This window comes from Otolemur garnettii, unplaced genomic scaffold (assembly GCF_000181295.1).
Source record: "Otolemur garnettii isolate 467f Iridium unplaced genomic scaffold, OtoGar3 scaffold00172, whole genome shotgun sequence".
NCBI classification, from domain to species: domain Eukaryota; kingdom Metazoa; phylum Chordata; class Mammalia; order Primates; family Galagidae; genus Otolemur; species Otolemur garnettii.
Genome location: NW_003852567.1, coordinates 1,737,558 through 1,755,297, shown reverse-complemented (window position 1 = coordinate 1,755,297; position 17,740 = coordinate 1,737,558). Strand labels below are relative to the sequence as shown.

The window sequence follows — 17,740 nt, the reverse complement described above, 5'->3', positions numbered from 1 at the left end:
TGTTTGGCGGGTCCGGGCTGGGGATTCGAACCCACCACCTTAGGTGTACGTGGCTGGCGCCTTAGCCAGTTGAGCTATAGGCGCCGAGCCAAACAAAAAAATTCTTACATGTTTCTTACATAGACATGGTGGGAAGGAATCAGGAGAAAGGATATAATTGATAGATTTTTTTTTTTTTTTTGCAGTTTTTGGCTGGGGCTGGGTTTGAACCTGCCACCTCCAGTATATGGGGCCAGTGCCCTACTCCTTTGAGCCACAGGCGTCACCTGATAGATATATTTTTTTTTTTATTGCCCTTCTCCCCAAGGCTATACAGATCCAGGCAAGTAGGGACAGGGGCAGAAGCTAAACCACTGGCCCAAGGTGTGAACCATTTCAACATTTTCCAGGCCACACTGGAAAGCAGGACAGAGAGAGGAGCTGCCTGGCCTCAACATTGGGTGACCCAGGGCCCGGGGAGTATTGAGGGGCCTGGGATTGTGCCCAGATAGAAGGGCCTTATTCGGAGAACAAAGGTTACCAAAGCTAGAGCTGGTCCTTGGCAGTGGGGGCAGGGTGGGCACACAGCAGCTACATTCAGGGACAGGCGAGTTTGCCATGTCTTCACCCTGGAACTTCACCATCTCAAAACCACGGTTATTGCTGTGCCTCACCCACCTACTCATCAACCCTGCCAAGCTGTCACCTTTTATCTCACCTCTACCTCCCCACATCCCATCTCTCCTCAACCACTTGCCCCTGCCTTCTGCTCTCACCATCCCCGAAGCTGGCTCACCAAGGTCACTTTTATCTCATCACATCTAATGAACACTTTTTAGTCATAATTTTTGTTGACTAGTTGGTAGCACTGAGGCTGTTGATCCTTTTTTGAAACTTTATCTTCCCTTGTCTTCCATGAGGCCATACTGGCTGGGAACATTTATTCCTCCACCTAAAACAACTCTAATTTATTAAGCATCTAGACCATTTTTATATTCATTATAGATAATGCTCATCTGGATGCAAAAGAGGTCCATGAAATAGATGAGACCAAGGCTCAAGGCAGTCAAGGGGTTTTTCTAAGGCCCCATAGCAACATGCAATAGAGTCCTGATTAGAACCCAAATTTGCTGCACTGCCCTCAACTCCAGTGGGTTACCTCCCTTACCCCTCTGGCCACTCCTCAGCCTCTTTGGTGAGCTGTGCTTTCTGTCTCCACCCTCTTCTCTCATCTTGAGTGAGTTCTCTGTGGCTTCAGTGCCCGTTTTTGTGCTGACAATGCATAAAACCCAAACCTCACTCCAAGTCTCAGACTGGTATTTGTTGGTGTCATTGTGGCTGCTGCTCTTGTTATTAAGAACTGAGATTTGGCTCGGCGCCTGTGGCTCAATCGGCTAAGGCGCCAGCCACATACACCTAAGGTGGCGGGTTCGAATCCCCAGCCCGGACCCACCAAACAACAACCAAAAAATGGCCTGCGCTGTGGCGGGCGCCTGTAGTCCCAGCTACTTGGGAGGCTGAGGCAGGAGACTCCCTTGAGCCCAGGAGTTGGAGGTTGCTGTGAGCTGTGAGGCCATGGCACTCTACCCAGGGGGATAGCTTGAGGCTCCGTCTCCAAAAAAAAAAAAAAAAAAGAACTGAGATTTATGGAGTGTTTATAACATGGCAGGCACTGTGCCAGTTTCTTTATATACATCATCTCAATAAGTCCTTAAACAAAAACCCTATGAGGTAGGTACTGTTATCCTATTTTCCACTTGAGGAAACTGAACATTAAAGAGATTAATCAACTTGTCCCAAGGTCAACAGAAGCCCAGCTTTGTCTGACTCCACAGTCATTCTCTTAACTGCTGACTAGAAGCCCTCTACCAAGAGGTCCCTCTTGAGTTGTCTACATCTGAATTTATCAGCCAAATGCAGTAGCTCATGTCTGTAATCCTAGCAGTCTGGGAGGCTGAGGCAGGAGTTTGAGACCAGCCTGAGCAAGAGCAAGACCCCTCCAACTCTACAAAAAAAATAGAAAAATTACCTGGCGTGGTGGCATGTATTTGTTGTTCCAGCTACTCAGGAGGTTGAGGCAGCAGGATCACTTGCACCCAGGAGTCTGAGGTTATCATGAGTTATCATGACTGTAGCCTGGGTGACAAAGTCAAAACCCATCCTCCTCCTATGCTATTTCAATAAACAGTCCTACTATCTCCCAGCCAGGAGTAGTTGTACAAGGCTCTTCCCTTTCCTGTCGCTCCTCTCATCAAGACATGGTGACTGTGCACTCCAAAAAGCATCATTCCTGCTGCCCTGGCCCTAGTCTTTCTCCTGCCTGGATGTAGTAACAATCTGCTCCCAGGTTCTCTTCTACATCATTCATTCAAAGTACTTTTCTTAGGCCTGATCGTGCTGTCAACTACACGGGTTTCATACTCTTCTGCCTTCTTATCCTCCTCTGCACAGCCCCCAGAACAGTTTTCCCAAAACACAAAGCTAACCAGGTCTGCCCAGCAGCTGGGCCCCTGACTCTCAGCAAAACTTCTGAACTTTACCCCGCTTTCAAAACCCAGACTCCTGGACTCATCCCCTCTGCAGCCCCAACTCCCACCCAGCCCACTATTGACCACAGGACTGTTTATACCGGGGGTCCTCAAACTTTTTAAACAGGCGGCCAGTTCACTGTCCCTCAGACCGTTGGAGGGCCAGACTATGGGTCCTGGGACGAGTTGGCTGCTAAGCATGACAGGCAACGGCAGCAAAAACACCCGGCGGGCTGGATAAATGTCCTCGGTGGGCTGAATGTGGGCCGTGGGCTGTAGTTTGAGGACACCTGGTTTATAGTGTTCCTAGCTTTCTTTCCTACCCTTCCTCCTGCCCTTTTCCCTAGAGGAAGGGGGTGTCCTCAGCCCCTCCACAGTCCCATCTTCCCCATTTCCCCACATGTGTTTTTCCAGTGACACTGAGCCCAGTAGTGGGTATGCTCAGATGTACAAAATTAGTAATGTTTTTCTATTTCATAAAAACTAAGTATATGGTTGTGCAATAGTGTGAATGCACTTAATGCCATAGAACTGTACACTTAAAAATGATTGAAGTGGGCTGGGCATGGTAGCTCATGCCTGTGATCCTACACTCTGGGAGGCCAAGGTATCACTTGAGGCCAAGAGTTTGAGAACAGCCTAAGCAAGAGAGAGACATTGTCTTTACTAAAAATAGGAAAATTGGCCAGGTGTTGTGGCAGCTGCCTATAGTCCCAGTTTCTCCAGAGGCTGAGGCAGGAAGATGGCTTGAGCTCAGGAGTTTGAGGTTATGGTGAGCTATGATGACACCACTACACTCTAACCTGGGCAACTAATCTGAATGACAGAGGAAGACTCTGTTTTTTTTTTTTTTTTTTTAAAGGGACAAAATGGTAAAACAAAACAAAACTAAATATAACTGATCTCCCAGGTTCCAAGCCCTGGACCTACAGGGAGGTCATTATTGGCCCTTTCCTCACCACACCCTCCCCAACTGTCCAGAGGTTCTGGGTATTTTATGCTGTGATCCCCATGGCCTCTGCTAAGATGCCCCAGATTGAGATCTCAATGTCCAGGATCATCCCTTCCTAAGCCCATCTTGCTGCCCCCTTTCCTGGGACATCATTAGGGAGCATTTTGTTGGTGCCCTGCCCATGCAAACACAGGCTCAGTCCTTGGGCAGGGACTATCTAGATTGCTTTGCTTTCTCTTCTCTCATTTAACTATAATCCCCTCTCAAGGAGTTCAGGTTTCCAAAAGGCCAGAGTCAGAAAAATGTCATTGGTTGACTTCAGTATTGAGCCTAAGGTCCTCCCCACAAAAGACAAGGAGAAAACAGACCCAACCTTCTGCATGAAACAGGAAAGGGAAGACTGTGACTTGAACAAACCTCAATAAACATCTCAGTAGGTTATCCTGGCACATCAACTCCTGCCTCAAGCAGTCAAATATCTTGAAGGCAGAAATCAAAAGGTATCCTTCCCAGCATGTGCAGATACACACTGACAAACACGAAGTCACAATTAAGTTCACAAATTCATCCTAGAAAAAGTGCTATAGACCTCACTGCTGAATGTCAGTGTAGTCAAAGCTCTTTTTCTAGGATGAGTTCGCTAACTTAATTGTCAGACCTTGTAGTTTGACAACTCTGATGGCCATTCTAGAAAAAGAGTTCCGAAATTGCTCTGAAGGGTGAACTAGGTGCTAACATCAGTGCCTAGCTACCCAAGGGGAGTACTTTGAAGGTGACTGTAGTGATATTTGGCAATAAGGTATGTAGCACTTTTTCTAGGACGAGTTCATGAACTTAACTGTCTGACTTTTACATACAATCCACAAAGCAGAGACTCACATACATATAAGCAAAGATATATGTATGGACAACAAGCCTACCTACACAGGCATGCGCATAAAAGCACACATCCACTGAGAGACATACATTTTTAACACTTACTACACGTGTATCACATATCCAGGAAAACATGCATAGACAGGTTCACAGAGGTTCTTCTTCCATAAGACATGCATATGTGCAAAGATACACCCACTTGTAGAGTCACACAATAGGTGTCAGCAAATGTGTTTGGACCAATGACTGAAGAAATAAGTCAGAGATAAAGACGTAGAGACGTTTTCTGAGATTGGAAGAATGTGTGCATGTGGAGGATAGGCAGGTAGAAGAAAAAGCCAGGTAGAAATAGGGAAGGGAGACACTAAGAAAGAGGGTAACATTTATTTATAAGGTACCAACTACCTGCCTAGCCCTCATTTATTCATCTATTCATTTAACTGTTACTGAACTGAGTCCTCTGCTGGGCCTCTGCCCTGACCTCACATATGTGCAGCTTGTGAGGGAGACAGACCTGTCCATGAGCAGCCACAACACAGAGTGGCAAGCACTACAATGGGGTATGCACATCCCATCTTTAAGCAGCAGTGGAAGGTAGGACATGTCAAGGAAATATGAGTCAAGCATTGGATAAGTAGGATGAAAGACATGGATGGGAGGTCAGCTAAGGCCAAGGAAACAACACAAAAGAAGGTGTAAATATTAGCTTCCTGTTGCTTCAGTAACGAATTGCCATAAACATAGAGACTTCAAACAACACAGATTTATTATAGTCTGAAGGTCAGAGATCTGAAATCAGTTTTATTGGGCAAAATCAAGGTGTTGGTAATTCTGGTTCCTTCTATAGGCTCTGAGAGGAGAATCTATTTCCTTTCCTTTTCAGCTTTTCTGGCTGCCTGCATTCTTTGGCTGTGGACCAGTACTCCATCCTCAAAGTGGATCACTCAGTCTCTGCTTCCATCCTCCCATCACTGTCTCCTCTGACTGACTCTTCTTATCTCCCTCGTTCCTATCCTAACCATTGTGATTACCTGGTCCTTTTGATAATCCAGAATATCTACCCATCTCAGGATTGTTAACTACATTTGCAGTCTCTTTTGCTATGTAAGATAAAATTCACAGATACTGGGAATTAAGATGTGGACATACATATATTGGGAACCATTATTCAGCCTACAAAGGAGGTGGCATATTATCTCACAATTTTCAAAATGCCCTCTTATGTAAGTTTTGTTATGCCCAGGTTCTAAGTCTCATAGAGGTTAAGTGATTTGTCTTAGACATAGATAGATAAATAATAAACATTTTTAAATTAGACAAGGAATACAAAGAAAAATGCAACAAAATATCAAAACCTCACCAGAAACCATCAGTAGTAGTATTTGGTAAGCATATAACCTATATAAAGAAAGAAGCATTGTGGCACCTGTAGTTCAGTGGCTAGGGTGACAGCCACATACATCGGAGCTGGCGGGTTCGAATCCAGCCCCAGCCTGCCAAACAACAATGATAACTACAACCAAAAACTAGCCGGGAGTTGTGGTGGGCACCTGTAGTCCCAGCTACTTGGGAGGCTGAGGCAAGAAAATTGCTTGAGCCCAAGTTTGAGGTTGCTGTGAGCTGTGATGCCACCGCACTCTACCCAGGGCTTGAGACTGTCTCAAAAAAAAAAAAAGAAAGAAAGAAAAAAAAAGCATTGAAAGAGAAGAGTGTAGAGAGCCAGACAGGTAGAAAAAATAAGAATGGGGGTGGGGTGATGCCTGTGGCTTAGTGGGTAGGGTACCGGCCCCATATACTGAGGGTGGCAGGTTTGAACCTGGCCCTGGCCCCAGCCAAACTGCAATATAAAATAGTCGAGCATTGTGGTGGGTGCCTGTAGTCTCAGCTACTTGGGAGACTGAGGCAAGAGAATTGCCTAAGCCCAGGAGCTGGAGGTTGCTGTGAGCTGTGACGCCACCGCACTTTACCAAGGGTGATAAAGTGAGACTCTGTCTCTAAAATAAATAAATAAATAAGAAGAATGGAGCTCTAAAATAAATAAATAAATAAGAAGAATGTCCCTAATGGGACATACTACAGAAGCTACTTTTTAAACCAAAAATAGAAAACATACTTTTACTTGAATTTAATAGAGGAAAAAGAAACTGAAGTGAAAATGAAGGAATAGCTGAACTTCAGTTAAATATTTCTTCACCTCAAAAAATAGTCATTCCTAAAAGACCTCTTTCAAGTTAAGAAAAAAAGATTGAAATAGGATATGTACCATTATTTTTAGTTTTATATAATATTAATTGACTATGAACTATGAAAGAAAATGTGATTAATACTTCTACTCTCCTATCTACCCCTTCTCTCTACTCCAGATTATGTTGCTTTATTGGGATTTATTATATAGTTGACCCTTGAGCAACATGGGAGTTAGATTTTTTGACCCCCCCTGTGTGGTTGAAAATCCATATATAACTTTTTTTTTTTGAGACAAAGTTTCACTTTGTCACCCTCCATAGAGTGCTGTGGCATCACAGCTCACAGCAACCTCAAACTCTTAGGCTTAAACCATTCTCTTGCCTCAGCCTCCCAAGTAGCTGGGACTATAGGCACCCAGCACACTCCTGGCTATTTTTAGAGAGGAAGTCTCTCTCTGGCTCAGGCTGGTCTCTGAATCTATGAGCTCAGGCAATCCATCTGCTCGGCCTTCCAAAGTTCTAGGATTACAGGCATGAGCCACCATGCCTGGCCTAATATATAACTTTTGACTCCCACCAGATTTGACTACCAATAGCTTACTGTTGAATAGAAGCCTTCTCAATAACATAAACCATGTATTGATTAACACATACATGTATTTTGTACGTTGTATGTATTATGTACTGTATTCTTGTGATAAAGTAAGCTAGAGGGAAAAAATTCAGAAAATCATAAGGAAGAGAAAGTACATTTGCTATTCATTAAGTGGAAGGGGATCATCACAAAGGTCTTCATTCTTATCTTCACGTTGAGTAGGCTGAAAAGGAAGAAGAGGGGTTGGTCTCGCTGTGTCCGGGTGGCAGATGTGGAAGAGGAGGCACAATTGGTTGACTTTTACTGAAAAAAAATCCATGCTTAAGTGAACCCTTGTAGTTCAATCCATGTTGTTCAAGGGTCAACTGTATTTGCATTCTGTTCTGCAACCAAAATTCCCACAGTTTAATCTTAACCTAATGGAAGTAATGTCATCACCAGTTCTTTTATCATGAATCCCCTTTCCTCAGCTCCTGATTTTGGCTGACTGGATTTGTCATTGAGTAGATTTTTCTAGAAAGGTTTATGTGTTCTCTCTTCCCCAAATTCACGAGTGAGATCAACCAATTTGTTGGTTATGCTTTGGGGTGACACAGTTTTGCTCTCAGAACTCTGTAGATCTTGCTTCATTCTCTTTGTCAAATGTTAACTCGGAGACGTCTGAGATCAGGTTGAACGTCCCCCCTCAAAAATGACTTATTTTTCTGCCTAGGTACTAGAAGTATTCTCATTTTATCCTCAGAGTTTGGTAACTAAATCAATGTGTCTTAATGTCAATTATTCTGTGTTGATTTTTCTGTTATGTGGTGTGCCTTTTCAATCCTGATATTCAGTTCTTTCATTTTAGGATTTTTTTTTTTTTGTAGTTGTCATTGTTGTTTAGCAGGCCCAGGCTGGGTTTGAACCCGCCACCTCTGGTGTGTGTGGCCAGCGCCCTAACCACTGAGCTACAGGTGCCAAGCCAGGATAATATTTTCTATATTTCATACTTTAATATTTTTCTGTGCTCTATTTTAGACCCTCTACTATGTTTATGGTACCTTGTCTTTGTCCTATTATCATCTCTCTTCCCACATTTACTCTCAATATTGCATGTCTTTCCTACATAATACCATTTGATTTTTAGTCATACCTATTCTGTGTTTTGTTCTTTCTAGTTTATTTTTACATCTTTAATGATATTATTTTCATCCTCTATTATTTTACCTTGGTTTCTAAACTCCCTTTTCATCATATTGTGTTGTTTTACCATCTTGCCTTTAAATTATTTGTTCTATTGATTTCATACTATTCATAAGGCCTTCTCTATAATGGGAAGAATTTGCCAGGAATCTGCTTTTATGCCTTTGATTGCGTTTTCTTCTAGATTTGGTTCTTCATCTGTTTTTTGGCATTCTTTCTTGCTACCTTCCCTCTCTCTCACCTTTGTTACTTCTTTTCTTCCCATTTCTCTTCTTCTTGCCCATGTTTTGGCTGTGGTCTGTGTGCCTAAAGGCTATGCCATTTCCCTTTCCTCTTACTCATAATTGCTATGGCTCTGCGGAGTAGGTCCTTGAGCTCCTTCCATCTTATCTGGGCCAGTTTATTTTCCCCGGAAGATATGGTTTGAAGGCTGGATGTAACTTTCAAACCCACCCACTCCCATTTCTATGGCCTCGTGGTTTGGCTGGGGCTGCCTGCTAAGATTGATGGGGCCTGAGTGCTGACCCTTTTCTGAGATGCTGTTAGACATTTTGTTCCACCTGGTTCCTTTAGGCTTTGGCTTCTCCCCCACAACCTTAGTCCTATACCCTCCCTGTAAGATGCCAAGCCATGGCAATTCTGGCTTCTACTGAAGCCTCATGGAAGAACATAGGGGCTTCTGCTTACAAAGGTTTTCCCCAGACTTTCCTATGACTGCCTACTCAACAGTTCACTTCTCTCGATTATAGGATGCTAGTGAGAATTCTTACTGTTTTATTGACTCACCTTTTCTCAGTGCTACTTTTAGGAGACATGCCATTCACTCATTGCCCCAGAACCTTTTGTTACTTCCTTTGGCTATCATATTTCAAGGTTTTTGTTTTCGTTTTTGAGACAGAGTCTCACTATGTCACCCTCAGTAGAAGACCGTGGCGTAACAGTTCACAGCAACCTCAAACTCTTAGGTTTAAGCCATTCTCTAGCCTCAGCCTCCCAAGTAGCTGTGACTACAGGCTCCTGTCACAATGCCCAACTATTTTTTTTGATGCAGTTGTCATTGTTGCTTTAGCTGCCCAAGCTGAATTCGAACCTGCTAGCCTCAGTGTATGGGGCTGGTGCCCTACCCACTGAGCTATGGGTGGTGCCACATTTCAAGATTTATAGAAAGGATTTTTTGGTTTGGTTGGACTTGATGAGTTTCTGTTTTGGTTTGTTTTGATTTTTATTCATTTTATCAGTGGGGCATGCAGTGGGGTGGGGTGGTATGATTCTGTGACAGCCTCACCCTTGCCTGTCTTTATCCCTCTCTTCAGCCCCCAGCACTTTCACATCCTTGGGGTGAGACAGGAGCCTATAGAACTAGGCCTCAGCACATAGTGGGTTTTCAGTCTATGGCAGAGAGAGAATAAGCAGGGAGCATTTCATGAAGGCAGCATCAGAGGGACCTCAGATGCTTCATGGGAGGGCATCTGGGAAGAAGCATAGCATAGAAGGAGGAAAGTATAAAATAATTATTGGGGAACAGAGAGCAATCCACTTGGAGGAGTGCCAGATGAAGCAGGAGAGAGACTAGAGAGGGGAAAGGCAGGGCCTAGGAGTGCAGGCTGGCATGGAGCTGCCTTTGTGTATGACTAAAGCTCTTAGCTGTGTGTCTGGAACTCTAGGGCATACTAAAGTGGGCAGAAGCACGTACAAGTAGGGAATCTTGGTTCCTTATCTCTCCTCCCCATCCTCAGCCCTTCTCAAGGAGCCTTCTCTGACTGCTCCACTCCCACTGGCTCCCTGTCCTGGTGAACCCTAAGGTGTTTCTGCTGGCTTCCCTCAGCCACGCCACATGGGCACTCTGTCCTTCATAGGCCATATGGGAACATACCATAGATGTGCCCCTGTTTACCTAGACACACAAAAACATGGTGCACAGTTACACATCATCACTACAACTTACATGTGATGCTGGCATAGTGACACATACCGTTCTGGGCATACTTTACATACAGACCCACACTATCTGACTCCCTCTCTGGACCTGTTGCCTTTGAATCTCCTGAGACCCTGTCCTGCCCCCTGGTGGCTATTCCCCACGCCACTGTCCTGGAAGGATTCTATCTCCTTGGCCTGGTCCCTGCCCAAAGAAGCTTCTACCCTAGAATAGCCTCTTCCCTCAAACTGGACCTGTCAGGCCAGGGCCCCTCATATAACCTCCCCCTCCCCACTCAGACTGGTGCTTTCAGGCAAAGCCTTCTCAAATAGGGTGACCAACTGTCCCACTTTGCCTAGGCCTAAGGGTTTTCCTAAAACTTGTGATATTACAAGTCCCAGGAAACTAGAACTACTTGGTGATTCTATTCTTCAGACCTGTGTGCATTCAGATCAGTCTCTTCTCAAGAGTGGACTCATCAGACCAGGCCCCTTCAACACTTTCTACCTCTGCCTATTCCTTCAAGCTGGCCCTTTCAAATAAAATCTCTTTAGAGACCTATCCCAGACCAGGTCCCCCTCAGGCTTCCTCATCAGAGTGACACTGTCTGGCAAGGGCCTCTCTTCAGACCGGCTCCCTCACACTGACTCCCCTCCTAGACCTCCTTCCTCTCCCCCACTTCTGAGAAGAAGAAAGGATGGGGGGGGGATTATAACCCCCTGCTTCCTACCTCCAGGACTTTAGCCTGCATCTCCAGACAGGTGCAGCCTCCTGAGAGTCCAGTGGCTCTGGGCTGTAAGCATAGAGAACACATGGGCCTCAGGGCATAAAGATACACAGGTGCAGGATACAGAGCTGGGATTTGGAACCAAGCATTCTGTTCACTCCTCGTGGAGAAGAACTTTCTCAGAGTTCCAGCCTACACAGATTGTGAGCTCACAGGCTCTAGGAAGTTCTTAGGGCTGGAGGCTGCCCAGGAGGGATCCCTGCCTAGTATGAGAATGCAGACCAGTCGTGGGATTTATTTATGTGCTGATCTGCCAGCCTAGGAGCAGGAATGAAGGGCAGCCAGGTGGCCGAGAGGGGGCAGCAGAAGCCAGGACAGCCCCTGGCTCAGACTGAGAGGAGCAAGAGCCACAGGCTAGGGGTCTAGACTGGGGCAGGTACCCAGAGGGAGGCAAAGAAAGAGAAGGACTGATAGAGTCAGGAAGAAGGACAGGGACAGAGATGGAGATAGGGATGGAGATATACAAACAGAAATACAAGATAGAGGGATGGAGGTGAAGAGAGATGCAAAGACACAGAGATGGGGACAGAGACACATGGAGACAAAGGGAGAAGGCAGAAAAGGAAAGATTAACAGATCAGGAAGAGGAACAGAGATGCAAAGGAAGGATGGAAATGGAGAAAGAGAGACAAAGGGGAAAAGAGGGGAAGAGACAAAACATGGAGCCATATAAAGAGACAGAGATGGGACAGAGACCTACAGGAAGAAGTACAAAGATAGGAACCAGGACAAAGGCATATTCAGAGATAGGAATGGGACAGAAAGAGATAAATATAGAAATGGGAATAGGTTCAGCAAGAAGAGAGGGGTGGAGGGGAGAAGCAGAGACAGTCTAGAGTTGTAAATGGGGCAGAGCCACACTGGGAGGACTGATCAAGTGGTCAGGAGCTGATAAGCCAGGACACAGAGGGGAGTCCCCATTGCAAGTACACTGTAGGGGGCAAAGAGAATCAGTGGTCTGGAGAACCAGCCACTGTGCACCTGAGGTCTGGGATCCAAGCCTCCCCCTCCCCCTAGCAGTGTTTTAATTCTCCAGGTTCTTTTGCTTTAGCTCCAAGAAATGATGTCTATACTTAGCCCTGGCTCCCCAGAACCACCATGGAAAATGGATGTGAAGTGACAGTACTTGATAGAGGCAGCAGCAGACAGCAGCCATGGCCCTCCAAAGTGAGTGGCCTCTGTGAGGTCGAAGCTCCAGGTCCACAAGGAGAGATAACCATCCCTAGGCCCAGTCCCATCAGAGATAATGACACTGCCACTTTAGCAACCTGGGCTTGGGACAGGGCTGGATCTCTTCTGGGGTTGAGGGCAGGGAGGTGGATGCCCCAGTCGTCCTCTCCATCAGCCTCTGAGACTCCAGCAGGCCCCCTCCCCTCCTTCTGCCCCCTCTTCCCCAGGCCTCACATAATTGCTTTCCCATGTTGCTAATGGAGGCCAGATTGCTGATGCCCAAGCCCTGGGTGGGCGGTGGGTGGGTCAGGGCTGACCAGGGCTCTCACAGCAGGAAGGCAGCACAGATCAGAGATCCCCTCACTTCAGGCCATTCACCACAAGGATGGAGAATGGTAGAGATTCTGATGCATCCCAGGAATACAATGTGCTTGGCAAGAGAGTTGGTAACCCCCTGCTCTTTCCTCCCATGCTGGACCTGGCATGTAGGTTTAGGCCTGAGCTGTACCTGACAGGGACCAAACAGAACTGGGGGTTCAGCGTTCAGAGCAGTCTACAACCCCCTTTTCAGGATGTCCATGCTGGAAGCCTCTTTCTATGAATGAAGAGCCAAGTGCTGCCATAGCTGGGACCACCCACCAGGTGTCAAGGACTGCCCACCTTGATACCTGGCCTCTGCTTTCCAAATGTCTCCCACCCAGAATACTCCTCTCTCCTTTGCACTGGAGTAGAGCCACACACTTTCATTCTGGAGCCCCTTATGAAGGTCCAGCACAGAGTCTGTGTCTTGTCCAGCTCTGACCCATCAGTGCTTAAGGCTCTGTGAATCTCCCCTCCCAGGGCATGATCCCAGGCAGGCCTGGTGAGACCAGTGAGGGCTGTTCATTCCCTGAGGCTGGTTTCAGAAGGGTTTGAATTGAGAATATGTGTGAGATAATATCAGGGGATGGGTGGATCAGTGGAGGTGTGGTGCCCAGTACCTGAGAAGGGGAATGTATGTGTATTACAGTGGACACATCTGTGCAGGGTTGTGTACACAGCTTTGACTCCACCCCTCTTCTTGCTCCAGGCACCCAGAGCAAGGCCAAACTTGGCTCCCCAAGTTGGGGTTCTGATCATCCCTTTCATGCCCAGGTCAGAAGGTCTACCTATTTGTCCCCAGGCATTCTCAGCTAAGGTGCCTCAGTGAGGTGACTTCTATAACAGGGACTAGACCTGAGCAGGCTGGGGCAGCCACGGGGCACCTCCTCTAAGAAATCATAGGAACACAGGATCCCCAATTTGGGGGACTGGAAGAGTGTGGGCAGAATGTGGAACTAGACCAAAGACTGGCCACCCTATAAAACCAAAGCCCACTCCTTGGCAACTCCACAGTGAGTCCTGGCTGTAACCTAACCTTGAGGGTAAACTTTGTACTCTAGTTCTAGTCCTGAAACGCAGATTCCCACCTTCAGTCATACTCCAAACAACCTCCTCCAGGCAGCCTCCCTGCTGGGCCCAGGCCCAGGACATTGTGTGCTTTGAGCCTTTGTGGCCTGGCTGAACCCTAGGCCTGACCTTCTAGCACTCCTGGACTCTGTGTCCTATATGGTGGGGATCACACACACACACTCCAAGGATAAAGCCTGGCCTCCTCACCCTCTTCTAGCTCAGGCCTGGACACTCATGGAAGGCAGCTCCAGAGATGACCCTTGAAAGGCCTCTGCCCTGGCCAGGACTTCAGCAGCCTCCGGGACTTACTGGATGCCCCTGTGTGGGACCAGCCTCCACTGGAACCTCTCATTTCCTACAACTTTGCCCCTGGCTGCAGCACTATGCTCCAGGAAGCCCCATTCCCCAAGAAGTAAAAAACATTATTATCAGATGTATCTGCATGAAAGCCAAACTATCTCTCCCATCTTCCCCAACCATAATTTCTTTGCTCCATCAGGTCTGGAAAGGGAGGACTCCTTGGAAGAGAGTATCTTCCCAAAGTGGGTCTGTTCCAAGGACTCATGAAATGGTGACATTTAATGAGAACCCCCCACCCTGACCCTGTATATACATCTATAAAAAATTCAAATACAGCAAGTTACCATTGAGTCGGACTAGAAGGGACTGACAGGGCATTAAATACTGTGGGGTAGGAGCAAGGTCAGGGGAGGACCATACAAAACAGGGGCAGAAGTGGAGGGACTGAAAAGTGTGAGCACTGGGGGGAGGGGGATGGCTGGACCCCCCCAGCATCAGGAGCTTATAATCTGATGGTGGCAACAGAGACCCTGGGACAGACAGGAGGCTGGGACAGGAGGAGAACTGTGAATGTGAGAGGCTCCCCACAGGCCCCCCAAGGGCTCCTGGGAGTCGCTGGCGTTGGAGGGTCCAGCCCGAGGGGGCAAAGTGAGGGGGGGTCTTTGGTGGGTGGGTCAGCTGCAAGGTCCTCCTTCCCTGAAGGAAGAAAGAGGGCTGGCTTGGTGTGGCAGGGATAGGGACAGCAGGCCCGGGCCCGCCGGGGTTTCTATAAATTGTGTCTGAACAGAATGCAAAAGGTCCTCCTGCCCGTGTGCAAAATAGAAACCGGGGTCTGCAGGCTCAGCTCCGGCCTCCTGCTCCTCTGCAGGTGCTCTGATGTGTCCTCATGGGATTCCGGGCTCTGGGGAGACAGGCAGGGGCCTGTGAGAGGTGAAGTTGGAGTAGGGGTCCCCTCAGGCTCCCTTCCGCTACCCAGCCTCATTTGGCCTACCAGATCAGGAGACTGCTGACAGTGGCGGCAGCGGCAGCTAGGGCCAAAGTGACAGGGAGACTGATCAAGAAGGCTGCTGTGGGTCCTCCGCCGCTGCCCAGCTCACCAGGGTCACAGATCTTCGTGGTGGGTGGGGGTGCCAGTGAGCTGGTAGTGCTGGTCGTGGTCTCTGGGGAACATGGAAGAAACTCAGGAAGGGCCAGGGCTGGGGTCCCACCCAGATCTGGGCATTCATAAGGTACACGGCTCCTGCTTCCTGCATCAGACTGTACTAAGAGCCATCAGATGGCCCCTATATCCTCTCTCAAACATGCCCTGCTTCCCCCATCAGGCAGATTCTGTTTCCTAAGCCTCACAGATGACCCTCCACCCAATGACCCCTGCCAAGGATATCTAGATAGCAAGGACCAGGAATAGCCAGAGTTGGAAGTGTGATAGTCACAGAGACTATGGAGACCCCTGAGAGCAGAGACCCCAGTTCTGAAAGGAGTTGGAGGAAGCAAGGTAGAGCCAGGCAACAGCGCAGGCCAACTGAGAGCAAAGGATGCAGGGGCAGAGGATGGGCTCACCCGCAGCCTGGGCCTCAGTGGTAAGGTGTCGTGGTTCCTCGGTCCAGGGCGTGGCATGGGCAGCCACACTCCAGTCACTCCACGTCCCAATTTCATTGTCCTTGGCTGCCACCTGGATGATGTACTCCTTCCCAGCGTAGGCATCTGTGATGGTGTGTGCTGTGCCATCTGACAGCTCTACCTGTAGCCAGACCATGGGATGGAGGAGGTTAAGGAGACCCTGGGAGTCCAAAGAATGAGGCACCCCCCCAGGGGAAGTGAGAACACCTCTGGGGAATGGAGAATGAACACATCCTTGGAGGAAGTGAGGACCTTCCTTAAGGGGAGAAAGGACATTGAGAATATTCCTGTAGGAGAGTGAAGACATCATAGGGAGGAGACCTCAAGGGAAGGCAGTCAGCTCTGAAAGAGAGTAATAAAATCTTTAAGGAGGCTAGAAACACCCCCAGGGGAGAAGGATGACTTTGCTTAGTATCTATGACTCTACTGTTGTCCCAACTTTCTCACAAGCCCAAGTCTGACCGAGTCTTGACCTCAGTCCCAGTCTGGAAGTGATGAGAATAATGGGGTGAGGGTGGATGGTGATATGCTTCCCTCACCTCCCATCAAGAAGCAGTTTAGAGACTAGGAGTGGTAACTCACACCCGTAATACTAGCACTTTGGGAGACAGAGGTGAGAAGAGTCCTTGAGGTTAGGAGTTCAAGACCAACTTAGGCAACATAGTGAGACTCTCATCTCTACAAAAAATATTTAACAGAAAAATTAGCGGGACATGGTGGTGTACTTCCATAGTCCCAGCTACCTGGGAAACTGAGGCAGGAGAATCACCTGAGCCCAGGAATTTGATGTGGCAATGAGCTATGATTGTGACACTGCCCTCATGTCCAGGCAACAAAGTGAGACCCTGTCTCTAAAAAAACAGAAACAGAAATCAAACAAAAAAACAAGCAGTTTAGAGAGCTAGGCTGCCTGAGTTAAAAGTCTAGCTGCTCCATCTCTTACTAGATAGGTGACAAAGTTACTTAACTTCCATGTGCCTTACCATTCTCATCTATAAAATAGTGTCAATGATAGTATCTATCTCTTAGGGTTATAATGAGAACTAAGGCATGTGGAAAGCACCAAACATTTCAGCCAGTACTGTCATTATCATGGGTTCCAGCTCAGAGCCTGGGTTCCCAGATGCTTAGTGCACCCTGCAGCCCAGCTGGAAGGCCTTAGTGAAGGTATCGGCCTGCCTGAGTCAGAAAGGGGTAGAGGACCGCCCCTAGGGTGGCAGGAGCAGGACAGCTGCTGGATTTCCTCCTGGAGGCTTCACGCCTCCACCCTTGCCCTACCCCCGCCCTGCGGCCCCATCCTGCTGGTCTCCCCCACCCTCCAGGCCAGCTTGCCTGTCCGGCGCCCCTCCCAGGCGCAGGCTGGGCTCTGGTTCATCTCAGCGGCACCCGCTGCCTCATTAAGCCGCCTCGTAAACAGGGGCAGCCGGCAAGGGTGGAGGAAGGGGCCGCTCTGGGCCATGTCTGGCTTCAGGGCTTTTTTGGTCCCTGTTCCAATCTTCCCCCCAGAAAACTGGGGTTTGGGCTACTTGACCTGGCAGGCTGCAAGTATATGGGCACGCACACATGCATATGTGTGTGTGTGTGTGTGTTTGTATGTATGCAGTGGGTTTGAGCATAGCAGGAAGCTTCCCTTAATTCCTGCTGAGTCTACGGCCCTGATGTGGAAGGTGATGGTAAAGGTCACCACAGTGAGAGACATTAGGGGGCCAGACCCTGAGCTAGTAAATCCTATCCCCAGCACTGAAATAGCAATGGGCTCCAGACCCTCCTCTCCTGAAGCCGGGGTCCCAATTCTACCTCTGGCCTCCCAGTCCTCTTCTGTTCTGTAAATATCCCCTCTGGCTGAGTAGCTCCCTAGCTCCTTCAGTTTCTTCTCCCTCCTACAAGTATTCATTCACCTGCACATTTTTACATCTGTCATTCTCCAAAGGGAGAAAGCCATGAGGAGATAAAATTGCTACCTCATTGGTGGGTTCAGGGTGAGCTATAAGCCTCTAGGAATGTGACCCAGGAGCTCAATGTTCCCTCGTAGCCACATCTCCTAGGCCTGTATACTTCTTGCTAGACTATCACCAATCCCTTAATTTCCCTCCTTAAGAGAAGGGCTTCTCAATTGGCAGGAACTCTCTACTTGCTGGCATCCATGCTGCCTGCGTGGGAGACCTCCACCCAGTCTACTGCAGTGAATGTGAGACTACCCCTCAAGCCTCCCTGCT

General features: G+C 47.9%; 1 protein-coding gene across 3 annotated transcripts in view; it reads right to left on the bottom strand.

The window, feature by feature from the left end:
- Positions 1-14,164: 14,164 nt before the first annotated feature.
- Positions 14,165-17,740, bottom strand: part of CNTFR (ciliary neurotrophic factor receptor) — a 41,224-nt gene continuing 37,648 nt past the window's right edge. For all 3 annotated transcript variants that reach the window (XM_003800270.1, XM_003800268.1, XM_003800269.1), the window contains 3 exons: positions 15,465-15,645; positions 14,896-15,064; positions 14,165-14,805 (listed from right to left, as the gene is read on the bottom strand). In XM_003800270.1, coding sequence (XP_003800318.1) covers position 14,805; positions 14,896-15,064; positions 15,465-15,645 — 351 coding nt within the window. In that variant the 3' untranslated portion in view covers positions 14,165-14,804. The remainder of the gene's footprint in view (positions 14,806-14,895; positions 15,065-15,464; positions 15,646-17,740) is intronic.